This window comes from Ailuropoda melanoleuca, chromosome 8 (assembly GCF_002007445.2).
Source record: "Ailuropoda melanoleuca isolate Jingjing chromosome 8, ASM200744v2, whole genome shotgun sequence".
In the NCBI taxonomy this organism is placed as follows: Eukaryota; Metazoa; Chordata; class Mammalia; order Carnivora; family Ursidae; genus Ailuropoda; species Ailuropoda melanoleuca.
In genome coordinates, this window is record NC_048225.1 from 21344403 (window position 1) to 21360826 (window position 16424).

A 16424-nucleotide genomic window follows, 5' to 3' on the forward strand; every position below is an offset into this window, starting at 1 on the left:
CCACAGACGTAGGGTTAGTTTGCCTAAGTCCTCCTTTCCTAAAAGTAACTAACACTTGTAGAGAGTATTGCAGATTAAAAGTCACGTGTTGAATTCTCCGGACCGTTCATCTTGTATTCATTTAACATATAAAGGTGTTTGGAACCCAGTAAATGTTGCTGGATCGTGTACCGAACGACATAGAGACTGTAGGAGATAGGATCCCTGCTGTGCAAGATCACAGCCCTAACCGAGGAGACAGTTCATTAAATTGCTAATTCAGTTGCACGTTTCCTGCACTGAGCTATGTGCTGGGGATGCAGGGATGAAAGTTACCCTCCCTGATTTTCAGGGATGCAGAGTATCTTCTGGTAGACACGTAGGTACAGCTGGCTTTAATACCATGTGCTCAGCTCTATAGAAGGGACCGAGGAGAGACTGAGACCGTCCTGGGAACTAGTGAGGAGGCCCAGCCATAGGTAGGTATTAGGGTTTCTTAGAACTCCTAGCAGGAGCTCTCATTTTGGGAGGATTAGGGGGACCTTGGCCTAGGCTACCATGCCTCTATGTCTCTTGTTTTGTTTGCAAGGTTCCATCTAGTTCTCTTAGCTCCACCTGTATTCCGTCTACAGACACCTGCTGAAGATTTTATCCATGAGAACTTGTGAGCTAGGAGTTAATTGGGATACCCAGATTCAACTTTCTGTTTCCACATTGACTGTTCGTACGACCTTGGGCAAGTCACTTAATCTCTCCGACATGTTTCTTCATCTGTACAGTGAGGAGAATTTGACAGAGGCCCTGCAAGCCTAAAATAGAAGAGAGTGGAGAAGCTTTGCATCTTTCAAAAGAAAGATGTGAGTGCTGCCCCAAGGATTTGAGTTAATGAGATGGCTGCTCTGGGAGAAGAAACAGGAGGCCCCAGAGCTTCTACCTCTGCTCCGGGGCTCACTGACGGTGTCTCTGCGTACAGGTGAATGAGGCCTCTGGGGATGGGGATGGAGAGGATGCCGTTGTGATCCTGGAGAAGACACCGTTTCAGGTGGAGCAGGTGGCCCAGCTCCTGATGGGCAACCCCGAGCTTCAGTTGCAGTTCTCCAATGATATCTACAGCACCTATCACCTGTTTCCTCCACGGCAGCTGAGTGGTGAGCAAGTGGTGGCTGAGGTGGCTTCATGTGGGGAGAGGGGGTTGGTGGGAAATTAGGGGGTGTGGTGGTTCCTCTGCAAAACTGGTTTGCATATTCTAGTGCAGTGGTTCTCAATGGAAGCAGGAGGGGATTTTGCACCCCGCCTCCCCAGGAGACATCTGGCAAATTCTGAAGACAGTTTTGGTTGTCAGAACTGGGGAGAAGGGGTTGCTCCTAGTACCTAGAGGGTAGAGGCCAGGGATGTTCCCGAATATCCTACAAAGCAGAGAATGGGACCTCATAGCAGAAAAATGTCAACAGTGCTGAGGTTGGTGTGGTATATTTTGGGAAGGGAGTGTGATTCATGCTATAAAACATTTCATCTACTAACCAAATAATGATTGGCAACACTTACTAAATTCTTATTATTGTGCTAGCCACCATTCTAAGTATCTTACATGTATTATCATATATAGTATTCAGAGGTAGCCCATTATGACTGGACTTTACAGGTCAGGGAACTGAGATTTTGAAAGATTAAGTGACTTGTCCAAGATCACACAGCTAGTAGGTGGCAGAAAAACTAAGATCTTTCAGTAGACAAAGGACTCGCTCACCACGCTGCTGTGGGATGAGCGATGTGTGAGATGCTGCGACGATCAGTTACTTCCTTGAAGAAACTCACTTTTAGTCAGAGAGACACTGAGTGCGATCCAGGGGGATAGACTTGGGAAGGGCAGGAATTCATGGGCTAAAAGGGAGAGATTTGTTTTGGATTGCCAGGATTTTTTATTTATTAAGGAGAGGAAGAATTTGGGGCGCCTGGGTGACTCAGTCAGTTGTCTGCCTTTCAGCTCAGGTCATGGTCTTGGGGTCCTGGGATCAAGCCCTGCATGGGGCTCTCTGCTCAGCAGGGAGTCTGCTTCTCCCTTTCCTTCTGTGCTCTGTCTAGCTCTCTCTCAAATAAATAAAATTTAAAATGAAAGAAGAGGAAGATTTTATTTTATTTATTTCCTTTATTTTGTTTTAGCTTCCCTGTCAAACGCTAGGCATGATGTGGGCTTTTTCCCTTAGATGGTTATGTTTAATAGGCAGCTTTGTTGGAAGCATGAAGGAGACCGGTTGACCTTGAAGGTTCCCTCCAACTAGGAAATTCTGGAATCGACTTTGTAGCACATGGCAGTGTTGTAATATCCTTCTATCTTTTTGTTTTTCCTCTGGCATTTAAGAATAATTTGGCTTTGCAGATACCCTGCCACAGCCCTTTCGATAGGTTTAATGTTTTCTGCACCCCCAAGAAAGGGTGCTGTTATTTGTTGTCCTTTGGAAATATATGTGAACACTTGATGTGGAACAAGCAAACCTTTCACGACGGAAGGCAAAAAGCAGCCTGGTCCTCCGCTGAAAGCGAGCCCGATTGATTGGTTGGAGTTGATGGAATGGACAGCTGTATTTACTTTCTCACGCGCTGACATTTAAGCAAATGTAGCCCTCAACAGGGGGTGGCGGAAGCAGGACAGAAGGCTCTGTAGCCAAACACCACTTGGGGTAGCCCCCAAACTGTAGGCTCTGAGCTCATTACTCTGCCACCACCCCTCTCTTTTACCTTCCCCAATCCCTCTATCCATGCTCCCCACCCTCAGCCAAAATACAGAAGGTTCTGCTGCACAGAGAAATGCTGTGGAATTCACAGCCTTGCCTTTTCCTTTTATTTTTCAAGTACTTCTGTGATACTGCACACGGGTGGTGGTGGCCACTGCCCCAGCTTTCTATTTTTGTCTTTTTTTTTTTTTTAAGCTAAGCACTGAAAGAGGCAGGCAGTTACCTGCTCACTACAAGTCTTTCTCCCTACTCAGAACCCCAAACGTCTCCTGCCTTTTCCCCAGTACTGCCCACTAGCACCCCCCACCCCCTGGGAGCCTCAGATGTGAGCTTTTTGTTTCTGGGGCTCACTGTCTTTGCATAAGCATCAGTGTACGTGCAGTGCATTATACTTTTCTTTTCCCTTGCCAAACTAGGCACGGTGAGTGGAAGTCATAAAAATTTGTTTCAGGGCTCAGCCCTCCTCTCTCTCTCATATGGCCATACACCCTATCCCTGGATGATAGTCTAGATCAAGGGTTGGCAGACTTTTACTGTAAAGGACCAGAGAGGAAATACTTTAAGGTTTATGAGCCATATCAATGGTCTCTTTCACATATTCTTACTTCCTTTTTTTTTTTTTTTTAATTTTAACAACCGCTTTAGAAATGAAAATGCCACTCTTCACTTGCTGGATATAGAGAAACAGGCCGTGGAGCTCATCTTCTGGCCGTAGTTCATTAACCTCCGTTCCAGATTCTTTTCCCACTCAAAGTGTGGTCTGTGGACCAGCCATATGGCTATCATCCTGAGAGCTTGTTAGACATGCCGAATCTTGGACCCTGCTCCGAAGTCAGAATTAGTATCTGTGTTTAGCAAAACCCCCAGGCAAGTCACATGCACATCATACTTTGAGAAGTACTGGTCTTTAAATACCGTCTGTGCGCGGTGATGCTCATGTTTCTTTCTCCATCCCTGACCTCTCCAAGGACTCCAGGCTCATTGAAATAAGTGCCTACTTGACATCTCTCTTTGGAGGTCCTAGGTACCTTCTAGGTAAAATGAGAGATTCAGACACACTAATGTCTTTAAAAATACTTAGCACATACTGAATATAGCTGCTATGATTATCCTCGTGTGCGGAGCCCTATGCTGGGTCCTGGAGATTGAGATGAGTAAGACACCCTCTCTGCCTGCAGTCTTGTTTGGGGAGGGACACTCCACCAGTTACTATGAAAGAGGGAAGTAAACTCAACAGGGTTTGGTCATTGCCTGGATGTAGGGAACAGAGGTCCTGGAAATTTGGAGTCATGTCAGACCCATTTCCCAGCAACCCAACCCATAGTAGGTGCTCACTAAATGCTGCTGAAAAATGAACCCCCAAACTGACTCGGCTGTTTTTTCCTGTGGGCCAAGTGTTCCACAACCAGCAGGTGGCGGCATTGCCAAAGTATTCTTGTGGCCGGCTCCTTTGGCTGGTGTGCCAGAGTCTTCTGGGCCGGGCCCCACCTCTCCAATCTCAGAGTCCCAGTCACCAACTCTTAGCACTGCCTGGGGTGGCCTTAAGGCATGGTTCCTGCAGCCTCGGCCCCCGAAGCCCCCTGCACAGTAGCCATGTTGAGTTTTTCTGCTATCTCTGGGTATTCCTCCACACATCCTTCCCATAATACTGCTTGCTGAGGGAAGCCCTCCATGCTCCCCCCCCGCCCCCCAGTTTCTGAGCTGACTACTCTCCTGATTTCTTCTGCTATCTCTCCACTCGTTGGCAAATTTCTTCTTCTCTTCCAGCCTGAAGGTTTTGCATTCTTCTTTATCCCTCCCAGATTCTCAGCTGACCACAGGAGGCTGCCCCTTCAAGCCACTCATGGCCCCCCACCCTGTTGACTGGATAGAGAGCGCCCAGGCGTCAGAGTTAGGCTCGGATCCTGTCTGAGTGCTGATACTTACTGACTAGCGGAGTGGCCCGAGGCAGTGTCATGCCGTTTCTGAGTTTTAGTGTAGTGCAGAGGTGAAGAGCAAGCCTCGGGTCAGACGTCGTCTGTGCTGGAATCCCGGCTTTGCCATTTCACCAGCTGTGAAGACTCGGTATGTTTTCTGTATTCATTTAACAGAGGCCAAGTGCCTTCTGTGTGTTTGGTGCTGTGCTAGGTGAGCGCATCAGATACTCGCCGTGTCCTTGGAGTTGTAGTGGGGGGACAGAGACACCCAGCAGACGAGGAAACAAGCGTTTAAGTGGCTGTGAGCAACAGAGGGGCTCCTCGAGCTGGGAGCCGAGACCCGAGACCCACGGGGTGGAAAAGAACTGGCTGTGCAAAGAGCTGGCAAGGGAGGTGGGGGATGTTCAGGCCTGAGGGAACAGTAAGTGTCCTGGAGGAGGAAAGAGGAACAGAAAGGGGCTGTTTTGTTGGGAGTTTTGAGGGGGCAGTTGATGGCTGTGGTGTGCGACACAGATGTAGTTGGGGAAGTCGCTTCAGTTATGTTCTTGTTAAGTTAGGTTACTAACCGAACATGTCTTGGGATGGTTATGAAACAAATGACATAAGGAAATGTTTTAGGGGCGCCTGGGTGGCTCAGTCGTTTAAGGATCCAGCTCTTGATTTCGGCTCAGGTCATGATCTCTGGGTCATGAGATTGAGCCCCACGTCTGGCTGAGATTCTCTCTCCCTCTTCCTCTCCGCCCCTTAAAAAAAAAAAAAAAAAAAAGAAAGAAAGAAAATGTTTTAGCCTCTGCCCACAGTGAGGGCTACATCTTACATTGTGACCCAGTACTTGTGAATAAACACACGTGGATATAAGAGAAACAAAAGGTTCACAAAACAATACTTACCCTTACTTTACCGGACACTCGCTAGTATTTTCATCTTAATTCCAGTCTTGTCTGTTCCTTGTAAATGCTGGTCTTAACTTCCTAAATTACTTTCATCATCACTGCCATGGGTTATGACCATGGAAATAAGGCATATAAAACACTTAGCACAGTGACTGGCATATGATATATATTTGGTAAGTGTTAATCATTTTCTATTATTGGGTTTCTCCCTTTAAGATTGCATGAGCCTTAAATGGAACAATATAGATAACATGGGAAAATGCCTGGCCCTCACCATGGGCAGGTTTCCTTTCGTCACCACTGTGGCCATGTGGCAAACGTGAGGGCCGAGTCGGCCAGATGGCTGGCTCGTCAGTGCTGCCCCATCTGTCCATGCAGGGCAGAGCCTGGATCATCTGCTTCTTCAGCTCGCATACTCTCACGCCCGTGGCCCATCAATGGAGCCCTTTCATTAAGATCTCTGTTCTCTCTTACCTGGAGGAGGCGGGGGTGGGGGGATAGTAGAAAGAGGGGTGTGACTCAGAAACCCAGACCCTGTCTAAAAAGGCCAATTGTTTTCCCCAGTGTAGAGCAGGGGTGTGGAATCTTAGGTTCAGAGGAGGAGAAGGCGTCTGTGTGTGAGTGAGGTCAGGGCAGGGAGTCGAGGGAACCTGGGAATCGCATCTTCTTTTGGTTGCAGAGAACCCCAGATACTTCAGCTACAGGCACTGTTTTCCTCCCTGTGCTGTTTGCAGAGGCAAGACTGGGACCCCTGACGTCCAGAGTGAAGGCTTGTTTGGAAGGAGCATTTTATTTTTATTTATTTATTTATTTATTTTAAAGATTTTATTTATTTATTTGACAGAGAGAGAGACAGCGAGAGAGGGAACACAAGCAGGGGGCGTGGGAGAGGAAGAAGCAGGCTCCCAGCAGAGCATGGAGCTCCATGTGGGGCTTGATCAGAGAATGCTGGGGTCACGCCCTGAGCCAAAGGCAGATGCTTAACGACTGAGCCACCCAGGCGCCCCTGGGGCATTTTAAAAACTAGCCATTCCGGTTAGAGTTTCCTCTGGTAGCATTGTTCACGATAGAAAACACTACCTTGAACAGTCGAACAGTCCAGTCGAGATAGCAACTAACAATAGAGTAGATAAGTAAATGAAGGTGTTTTCCTGCACTGGCCGGCTTTCGGGCAGTGACGGTGAATGAGCCGCAGCCAGCACAAGAAGCTGACCGTGTAGAGCAAGAGAAGCAAGTCACAAAATACACAGTGTGGTTCCAATTAGATTAAGTTGAAACACAAGCAAACTAAACAATATACTTCTTAGGGATGCATGCATAAATAATAATAAGACAAAGAAAGAAATGATGAATGCCTAATTCAGCAAAGCGATTATCCCTGGTAGGGGCAGGGCAGAGAAGACGTCCATAGCTCTGGTAATTCTGTGTGTCTCGGGCTCCACGCTTCACGCATGGGTGTTCTTTTATTTTAGGTCTTTAAACAGTACCCATTTTATATTTATGTATATATGTGTGTATATATAAAAATATATATACGTGTGTATTCATACACATTTTATATTGTACAGTGTTTTTCCCAATTAAAAGTTAAGAAAAAAAACAAAAACAACAAACAAAAAAAGTTAAGAAAAACCAGGATGTCCTTAGAAGAGCTAAAAAATATTCCCCCACTAATTTGTAGTGTCCGGCCTTCATTCTCAAATTTGGTTTCCAGTCACTGTGGCTGAAAGTGTTTGATGAAGGCCTTCTTCCTCTGGGTTTTAGACATTAGCAGACTTGTATTTCTACATACCACCTTTTTTCTGGTGCAGAGAAGTGGTGGGGCCTGATTCTTTTCATTCTGGTGGACAAGGGAGCCTGTGCTGTGCTGGGGCCAGCCCTGGCAGAATACGGCAGTGTGGGGAGGTCCTCCAGCTACTGGAGGAGAAGGCTCAGTACCAGGCCCTGTGGGCTCCACTCCACATACTGGCACGGGCCCATCACCCCATCCCCTGTGGGTATCCTCTGCAGGCCTCCCACTGCAGCTGAGCTGAAGGACAGTTCTCTGAACAGTGACCAATAGGGAAATACTTGCCAGAAAGGTTACGTCCTGGGCAGGATGTTGAAAGAGCCCTATCATCTAATATGAGAAACACCCCAGGCTTGCGGCCGGTGGGTGACACCAGGGCACGTTATGGAATTGCTCTGAAACTCAGTTTCTCTCAATGAAAAATGAGGAATCAGATCGCTGGCTAGCCCACCTCAGTGGGCTTTGGTATCCTATGAGAGCATGGAACCGCAGTATCTCAGATTTGAATGGAACTCTAGAGGTTTATTTAGTAATGTGATTCTTAACTAGAACTATTCATCACAAATGCTTACGGAGCTTTCTTGAATACAGAATCTGGACCTACTGAATAGATCTCTCTGTGGTAGAGCTAGGCCATTCATCAAAGTCATACAGTCACATGGTCAAGTCATCAAAAAGTACTGAAAGGCTTATATACATGGCCAGGAACAGGCTTTTGTACCACTCTGCTCCACCCTGGTCCTGCTTTCCAGAAGCAACTACCATGAAGAGAATTCTGGGGTTAGTGCTTCTGGTAGTTTCCTCTAGACCTTTAACTGAAAAATAAGATAATGCAACTCATTGATTTGTCACATTTTGACCTTCTTGGTCCCCCACAGTAGAGATAGAAAGGTTTAGCTCCTTTATACATTTCTCACCCTCCTTCCCCTCTCCTTCCAATTTTTTATGTTTATATTATTATTTCTAGGGTTTTTAAAAATTGCCTTTGGAATCCTAAATACAATGAAACCTTTAGCCCTTGATCCCTCTCCTTGAGGTTGACATTCTGTCAGTTAAGAATATCCGTCCGTGCCTGTAGCCTTTTCTTGTTTTGCTGTCTCCCACCTTCTCTGTCAGCCATGCTTGTATTTCACATTGTTATGGTATGTTCTGTTGCGTGATTGTAATCAAGTCTTGTGTGCTTTGTCTGTAAGTAGATTCTGAGCTGCCCACCAGTAAACAGCATTTACATTATGGTGGCCAGATTAATGTGCAGTACGCACTCAGGCAGAGTGCTGGGATTCTAGTTCCTCTCCCACCTTCCCAGTGCTTGAGGCCCCCATGCCCCTGGAAGGAGGATGCCTCTGATGTCTAGGTCAAATGGATGCTCTGTTCTCACATCCCATCAGTTCCTCCAAATCATGCTGCTTTTTAGTTCACTTCATATTTGAACCATTATTTTATGTTTTTCCTTTTTCATAAAGTTTCTAGTTGCCTCTTTTTTTAAAAATTGTGACTGAAAGAATCCTGAGCCTTTACTCTGTTTTTGAAATTATCCAGCCACTTAGTTTGATAATTCATTACATGATAAGTCCTTCCTTCCTGGAAGTACTGTTTCCAGAACACTCTTTCCTGCTGCTCCAATCTGGACAGCTGATTCTTTAGGCATGCTATATGGCTCTCAACTTGAGACTTTCTGTCACAGCTTTTCTGGGTTAGATCCACTGTTCTCTGGATTTGATGTCTCTCTTGTTTTAGTCTCTGACTTCGCTGAAGCACAGTCTTAAGTACTTCCTCAGAAAGAACACATGAAAGGTAAACCTTGAATCCTTTATTTTGCCCTCACTTTTGATTGATGGTTTGAGTGAATACAGAATTTAAATTTCTTTCCCTCAAAACATTAAAGGCACTGATCTATTGACTTCAAGCATCCGTTGTTGTTAACAAGACATCTGATGACAGTTTGATTTTCATTTTCTTACAGTTAACTTGGTTTTTCATTTTCATTCTTTTTTTTTTTTTCTTGCTTTATTAGTTTCCTTCTCTGGAAGCTTATCTTGGTATGCTTTTTATCTTAGATGTACTGAAATATTTTAAGGCTGTGTCAAGGTTTGATTTTTTTTTTTCATTCATTGTACTTGGTACTTTTGGACCCTTTTGATTTAAAGTCTTATGTCATTCTTCCGCTCTGTACATTTTTTCTGTTATTTCTTTGATAATTTCCTTCCCTCTGTTTCCTTTATTTCCTCTTACTGTAAACCCTATTAGGTATTAGTCTCCTAGAGTGATGCTGTGTATTGCTTCTGTTCTCCTACTTTTCCCATTTATGTCTTTTCTTTTTACAGTCCAGTAGATCGTTTTAACTTTATTTTCCAGACCTTTCTAGTGAAGGTTTTAATTTGGCCATCATATTTTTAATTTTCTTCCCACTGACGCTCTGTTTCATTTTCTTAGCTTCTTGCTCTTGCTTTACAGGGTCCAAATTGACTTTCTCTGACACACTAATTAGAATTATTTAAAAAATTATCTCCTGACCCTTCCATGATCTCATTTCCTCTGGAATCTGGTTCTGGTTGTTTATTTTGGTCATTCTTTTTCAGGCTGCTGGTTTTCTCTTAACGTCTGGTGAATGTTAGCTCATATGTGTTTAAACATGAAGAAGCAGGCTGATAGCCTAGTGAGCTGATGTGGGCTTTGTCCCCCATCCACTGGTAGGTCTATTTCCACAGCAGTCCTCCTGGATGAGTAGCCCGCCCAGTGCTGTGTGGATGGTGAGTGGGCCTTGTTGGCGCAGTTTGATTGGCACGCTGGAGGCACCAACACCCACGCTGGACCCCTCACGCTCTCTTGTCCACTATAGCTTGTGGGCTGCTTCTTTTTGTATGGCCTGTGAGGCAAGAATGGTTTTTACATTTTTAACGGGTTGTTTTTAAAAAACAGAAAAAACTAAGACGAATATGAAAAAGAGACAGCATGACCTACAACACCTAAAATATTTACTGTCACACGAGCTTTTTCCAGAAAAGCTTGCCTACCGCTACTCTAGTCCATGGTTTTCTGTCTTTGGAGGACGGCCCTCCTGTTTTCATCTGGCATTAAGTGCCTATCCCTGGGATGAGGGTATGGCATTGGATGGAACCAGTTGGTTCTAGATGCCCTTCAGTTGATCCCAACTTACAGCTTTGCTTCCCTTCCTCTGTACCTGGGTGCTTGGAGCCAGCTAGGTATGTACTGTCATGCCAGAGGTCACATAAAGGATCAGCCCATTTGTGCTTAAAAAAAAAGACCTTGGGGTGCCTGGGTGGTTCAGCCGGTTAAGTGTCTAAGCTTCGGCTCAAGTCATAATCGTAGGGTCCTGGGATTGAGCTCCATGTCGGGCTCCCTGCTCGGTGGGGAGCCCGCTTCTCCCTCTGCCCCTCCCCCTCTTTGTGATCTCTCTCTCTCTCTCTCTTTCTTAAATAAATAAATAAAATATTTTAAAAAACCGTTATGTAGCTATGTTCATATATATGTAAATTCACTAAAGACTGGGATAGTAAACACCCAAATATTTTTAGTGTTATTTCAATGAAAAGTGTGGGCATTAGACTTCTGAATTATTTGAGAATTTATTCATGTGATGTTTGGATAGATATTTCTTAGGATGTTAACCTCATCACCAAAGAAAACGAAGAAGCAGATGATCAGATTATCCTGGATTGGTGCCTCTGCCTCTTCCCTTCACAGCCTGAATGACTCTTGTTGTGTGGGGCTTGTCACTTCATCAGCAAGTACTGCATACCCCCAAGATACGTGGGCCCCAAACTGGTGAATTACGTCTGTCTACAGAGCTGCACCTGGGAGATGCTAATGGAGGGCGCAAAGCTGTGGAGGGGTGCACGCTGGGAGTGGGTGGGTTAGAGTCTGTGGAGGCAGCTGCTCGTGACATTAGCTGGGCTTTCAAATGGGGCCGGGGAAGAGGTGAGTGAACCCATGGGAACCTACTCCTTTGGGTTTCATCACTTGAGGCCACCTAAAGATGGCATATTTTCTTCCTTTTTTTTTTTTTTNTTTTTTTTTTTTTTTTTTTTTTTTTTTTTTAAGATTTTAGTTATTTGAGAGAGAGAACAACAGAGTATGGGCAGGGGGGCGCCTGGGTGGCACAGCGGTTGAGCGTCTGCCTTCGGCTCAGGGCGTGATCCCGGCGTCATGGGATCGAGCCCCACATCAGGCTCTTCCTCTGTGAGCCTGCTTCTTCCTCTCCCACTCCCCCTGCTTGTGTTCCCTCTCTCGCTGGCTGTCTCTATCTCTGTCGAATAAAGAAATTAAAAAAATCTTTAAAAAAAAAAACAGTATGGGCGGGGAGGAGAGGGAGAAGCAGACTCCTCACTGAGCAGGGACCCCCATACGGGACTCGATCCCAGGACCCTGGGATCATGACCTCAGCCAAAGGCAGACGCTCAACTGACTGAGCCACCCAGATGTCCCAAGATGGCAGATTTCTGTCTACTTTTCTCCCTGGGTGCTTCTGAGCTCCTGACACCAGGGAGCCAAGCACCTTCTGGGACTTGGAGAAACGGTAGAATGACAACAAGCAGACATTTCAAGATGGAAAGGCCCCTAACGCCTGGGTAAAATTCTTTACCCAGAATCTGGGTTCTTCCTTTCTCTTGGCAGTCTGATTGGCTCATGCTCTTCTTCCCCTGCCACCCCAGCTCAGGGAACCCCTGCACACTGCCTCCTGTGTCCCCATCGCCTCCCTCCAGCTAGGAGCAGAGGCCCTCTGTTCAGTTCTCCATTTAGACTCACGGCTGCCACGAAGCCGGGAGAAGTCACTGCATTCAGAAGCGAGAAGTGAGTAGATCCTGAGCTACTGAGATGTAGTCACCGCCACAAGACCGCTGTTCTCGTTCTCTCTCTCTCCCAGTTGGGGCAAGGTCCCAAGATTCTGTGGCAGTCTTGAGGCTCAAGTCAGCAGAAAAGTCAGCTTACTCAGGATGAGTGGGCGAAGGCGGATTTCCCACAGGATAGCTGGTTCCACTTCATTGCTTGGCTCCGACTGTGGCTGCCAGCCTGTGGCAGCCTGGTTCTCTTGTCCTCTTCTGATCCAGACTTCTTAGTGAGTGATAGCCTGAAATTCTGGTAGTCCTGGGCCCCTCTCAGTGGGGGATATACCCTGTGCCTTTGATCTTCTGCCCCCTTCTGACCAGCGCACACAATATGGCAGTGTCCATGGATGTTGTGCTGCAACCCGGTCCCTGTGCTCCTCTCTGAGTGAATAAGGAAATGCCTTTAGGCAGGAAGTTGAGAGAGGCGCCATGTTTTGGAACTCCTGAGTGTTCGGTCCAATAGCTTTTGTAGACTGGTCTGCTTAACCCCAGAATAGCTTCTTTCTGTGTGTGGGGATGTGGGGGTCTCTCAGCCCTAAGGGCAGGACTGTCAGTGCATGGCTCCGTTATCCCATTTGGTACCAGTTCTCAGTCCTGTTCAAGTGGGACTTTGTGGAGTGCTATAAGCTGCACGGCCATTATCCAGCAGCATTTCCCATTCCTAACGGACCACCTCTGATACCACGTAACCAAAGGCTACCCCAGGCAGCTCTGGAGCAGCATTCAGAGTTGCTGAATTTGCTTGTGGGCCATCGGGTCCTGCCGTATGCCCCTCCTCTCCCTCCAGGGCCTCGGAGACCTGAGGAGGAGGAGGGAAGGAGCCTGTCAGATCCAGGGCCCGGCTAAAATCAGCAGCTGCCTCTCCTCTGCCTCTAATAGCATCTCTGAGCTGTCGTGGAGACAGGTAATTAGTGGTTTGAAGGTTTGCTGTGGAGCAGCCAAAGCTTCCAGCAGGATCCTGACCACACCCTTCATCCCTGTTTATTTTTGATCTGGAAGTCTCTTCAGGCCTCCCCTTGAGTACTTGCAGCATCCCTGCATGGACCGCCTCCTCTCCAGCCTCTGGCCTGCTCTCTGGCCACTGTGCGGCTGGGCTGAGGAGAGGGTCACCTCGTCAGGGGAGCTCCCCAAGAGGAGGGAAGAGATTGCAAGTCCCCAGGGGACCCTGCAGCCCCTCCCCCTTGCCAGCCCTTCTGTCCCGGTCCTTTGATGGAGCGCCCTGTCAGCCTTGGTCATCTGCTCCGTCACCTGGGTGGCTCTGCTTGGCCCTTGTGGAAGGGAGGTGGGGGTGGGCTTCACACGCAGATCATGCTTTGCTGTTGCTTCTCCCCGGCTCCCCTGAGCCCGCACATCTGGGTCAAATAAGTTGAAACTGGCTCATCATAATGAAAGGAGAGCAAAAGCCACAGACTGAGCCATAGAAATTACCTCATCGTGTAGAAGTCATCAGTAACGGCTGGAAAGCAGTCTTGTTTGAACATGTGTATGGGAAGGAGAGCAGACTGTCTGTGGTTTGCATTTTCATGTTTCATGTGCAGCAGCGTTTTCCTGGGGATTTGGCTAAGCCAGCTTTGGCAGAGGGCAAGAAAGGCAGCTGCTCTTTCCTCTACATAGCCCTGCCTCCACCTCTGAAAGCAGTTGGGCTCTCGTGTCTGGGTGGAGTGAGGACAGGGGGTGAGTGTATTTCTTGGAGAAAGCCTTTCAGGAGACTCTTAAGGGTCTTATGAGGCAGAGTGGAGCTGTCCTAGCTGCGGGCATGCCAGGCCGCCCGCCTAAGCTGCAGAGAGAAGGAATCTGTTTATAGGGCCACTGTTCATCTGGGATGCATTGGTGTGACTGTTCCTGCAGCCAAAACATCCCTGTGGCCAAAATGTCCCTGCTGCCCCAAGCCCCACAGGGCTGCAAGACCACCACAAGGCCCCCTCCTCGGACCCCACCATAGGCGTCCTTCCCCGAGAGCCAGCACTGGCATCTTTGGTGGGGAGCAGTGGGGGACGATACAGCACACATAAGTTGAAACAGCTGTTGTCCCTTAATTGTAAGCGGGATCGTCTTCAGTCCCTGTGTGTGCCCCACCAGAGCCTGTTCTAGCCCGGCATCTGGCTGCAGTGTACCCTGGTGATGAGTACCTCAGTGTGCCCTCAGAGCTGAGGGATGTGTGCCTCTGTCCCCCTCCTTCCCCAGGAAGCACGGCAGAGCGCAGCGCTGTCATGGGGTCTACCCTGCATGCTGTGATGTATCCCCAGACCTCCCAGTCTGCAGCCCCAATCTCTCTGGCACCTTATTTTGCCCTTTGGTTTTGTTGACAGCTGTTTACGTGTCTTTGGGAGGGGTTGGAACTAATGATGTTTTTTCTCCTATCTGATAAGGCTGCGTTTGGAGAACCCGGCCGGCGGTAATACAGGTTTCTTAGGGGAAGGCTTGAAAGAATGGCCCTGTGGCATTGGGAAAGCAGTGTTGCATAGAGGAGCCAGACTGGGTTAGATCTCTGCTCCACCCCTTACTGGCTGTGTGGCCTTGGGCAAATTACTTAACCTCTCTGGAGCTTATTTAAGGAGCGGCTTATTTTTCGGCTTTTGATACATTTGTTACGTAAGTGATCCACGTTTGTTTTGGAAAATGTAATAAATGTCCCCCCAAAATTAATTTAGAAGGTTACAATTATATGTAACGCCACCACCCAGAGATAACCTTTCAACATCTTGGAATATGTCCTGAATTTGAGACTTTTTTCTGCACATTCTCATGTGTATGCAGTTGTGCACGTGCACATGTTCTTTGAAAACTAAAGTGGCATAATATATATATTCTGTTCTATAACCATATGGTTAGGGCCTAGTATGTGTCGGGCTGTTTTAGGCATTGCACACACAGTATATCAAACAAAGTCTCTGCTCTCAGGAAGCTTACATCCAGCTGGAGGAGATGAACCATAAATAAACAGATAGGTCAAGTGGCAATAAACAGGTGAGAAGAAAAAGAAAGGGTTATGCAACATTATTACAGTATTACTAACTATGCTCCCTGTGCTGTAACTTTCCTTCTCGTGACTTATTTATTTTACAACTGGAATAAACTTCCAGTTTTTTTGGTTGTTGGTTTTGTGTTTTAGATTCCACATATAAATGAAATCGTATGATGTTTGTCTTTCTGTGACTGACTTATTTCCCGTAGCACAATAACCTCTAGGTCCCTAGGTGTTGTCACAAGTGGCAAGATCTCATTCTTTTTGCTGACTGAGTACTACTCCATTGTATATACATACCACATCTTCCTTATCCATTCATCAGTCAGTGGACACTTGGGCTGCTTCCTTCTCTTGGCTTTTGTAAATAATGCTGCCATAAACATAGGGGTGCATATGTCTTCTTGAATTAGTGTTTTCATTCTCTTTGGATAAATACCCGGTATTTATGGTGACAGATGGTGGTATGGTGACAGATGGTGACTACACTTATCTTGGGGAGTGTTAAGTAATATATAGAATTGTCAAATCAATATATTGTACACCTGAAACCAATACAGCATTGTATGGCAACTGTACTTCAATAAGACATTTTTTCTTTTTTCTTTCTTTCTTTCTTTTTTTTTTTTTTGTTAACATTTTATTTATCTACTTGAGGGGCACCTCGGTGGCTCAGTTGGTTAAGCGACTGCCTTCGGCTTGGGTCATGATGCCGGGGTCCTGGGATTGAGCCCTGTGTCAGGCTCCCTGCTCGTCAGGGGAGTCTGCTCCTCCCCCTTCCCCTGCTCATGCTCTCTCTTGCTCACTCAGTCTCTCTCTTTCAAATAAATAAATAAAATCTTTATAAAAAATATTTTATTTATCTACTTAGAGAGAGAGAGCACAAGCTGGGGGAGAGGGAGAGGGAGAAGCAGGCTTCCCACTGGGGCTTAACCGCAGGACCTTGAGGTCATGACCTCAGCTGAAGTCAGATACTTAACCAACTAAGCCACCCAGGCACGCCCTTGATAATACATTTTTTTTTTAATAAAGCATTATAAGGGAGACAGAAGGACAGGGACATGGGCTTCCAGTTAAAAGGGGGCATTTTGCCCATCCACTTCTCTAAAACCCTCACTAAAAATGACATTAAAGGAATTACCTTACAAAAAATTATGCCGTAGAGACTAGAGAAGGAAGAGGAGACAAGCCTAGGAAATGACCGGGGGAGGAGTGACAGACCCAGCGGTTGTGCGGGAGGGAAACCTGAGCTGGCAGGTCCCATAAATCCTGTCCCACTGCACACAACTGGTAGCTGCTGCTC

At 46.7% G+C, this 16424-nt stretch overlaps 1 protein-coding gene across 2 annotated transcripts in view; it reads left to right on the forward strand.

The window, feature by feature from the left end:
* Window positions 1-16424, forward strand: part of DCPS (decapping enzyme, scavenger) — a 37463-nt gene that overhangs the window by 426 nt on the left and 20613 nt on the right. For both annotated transcript variants that reach the window (XM_002926450.4, XM_034666060.1), the window contains exon 2: window positions 953-1127. In XM_002926450.4, coding sequence (XP_002926496.1) covers window positions 953-1127 — 175 coding nt within the window. The remainder of the gene's footprint in view (window positions 1-952; window positions 1128-16424) is intronic.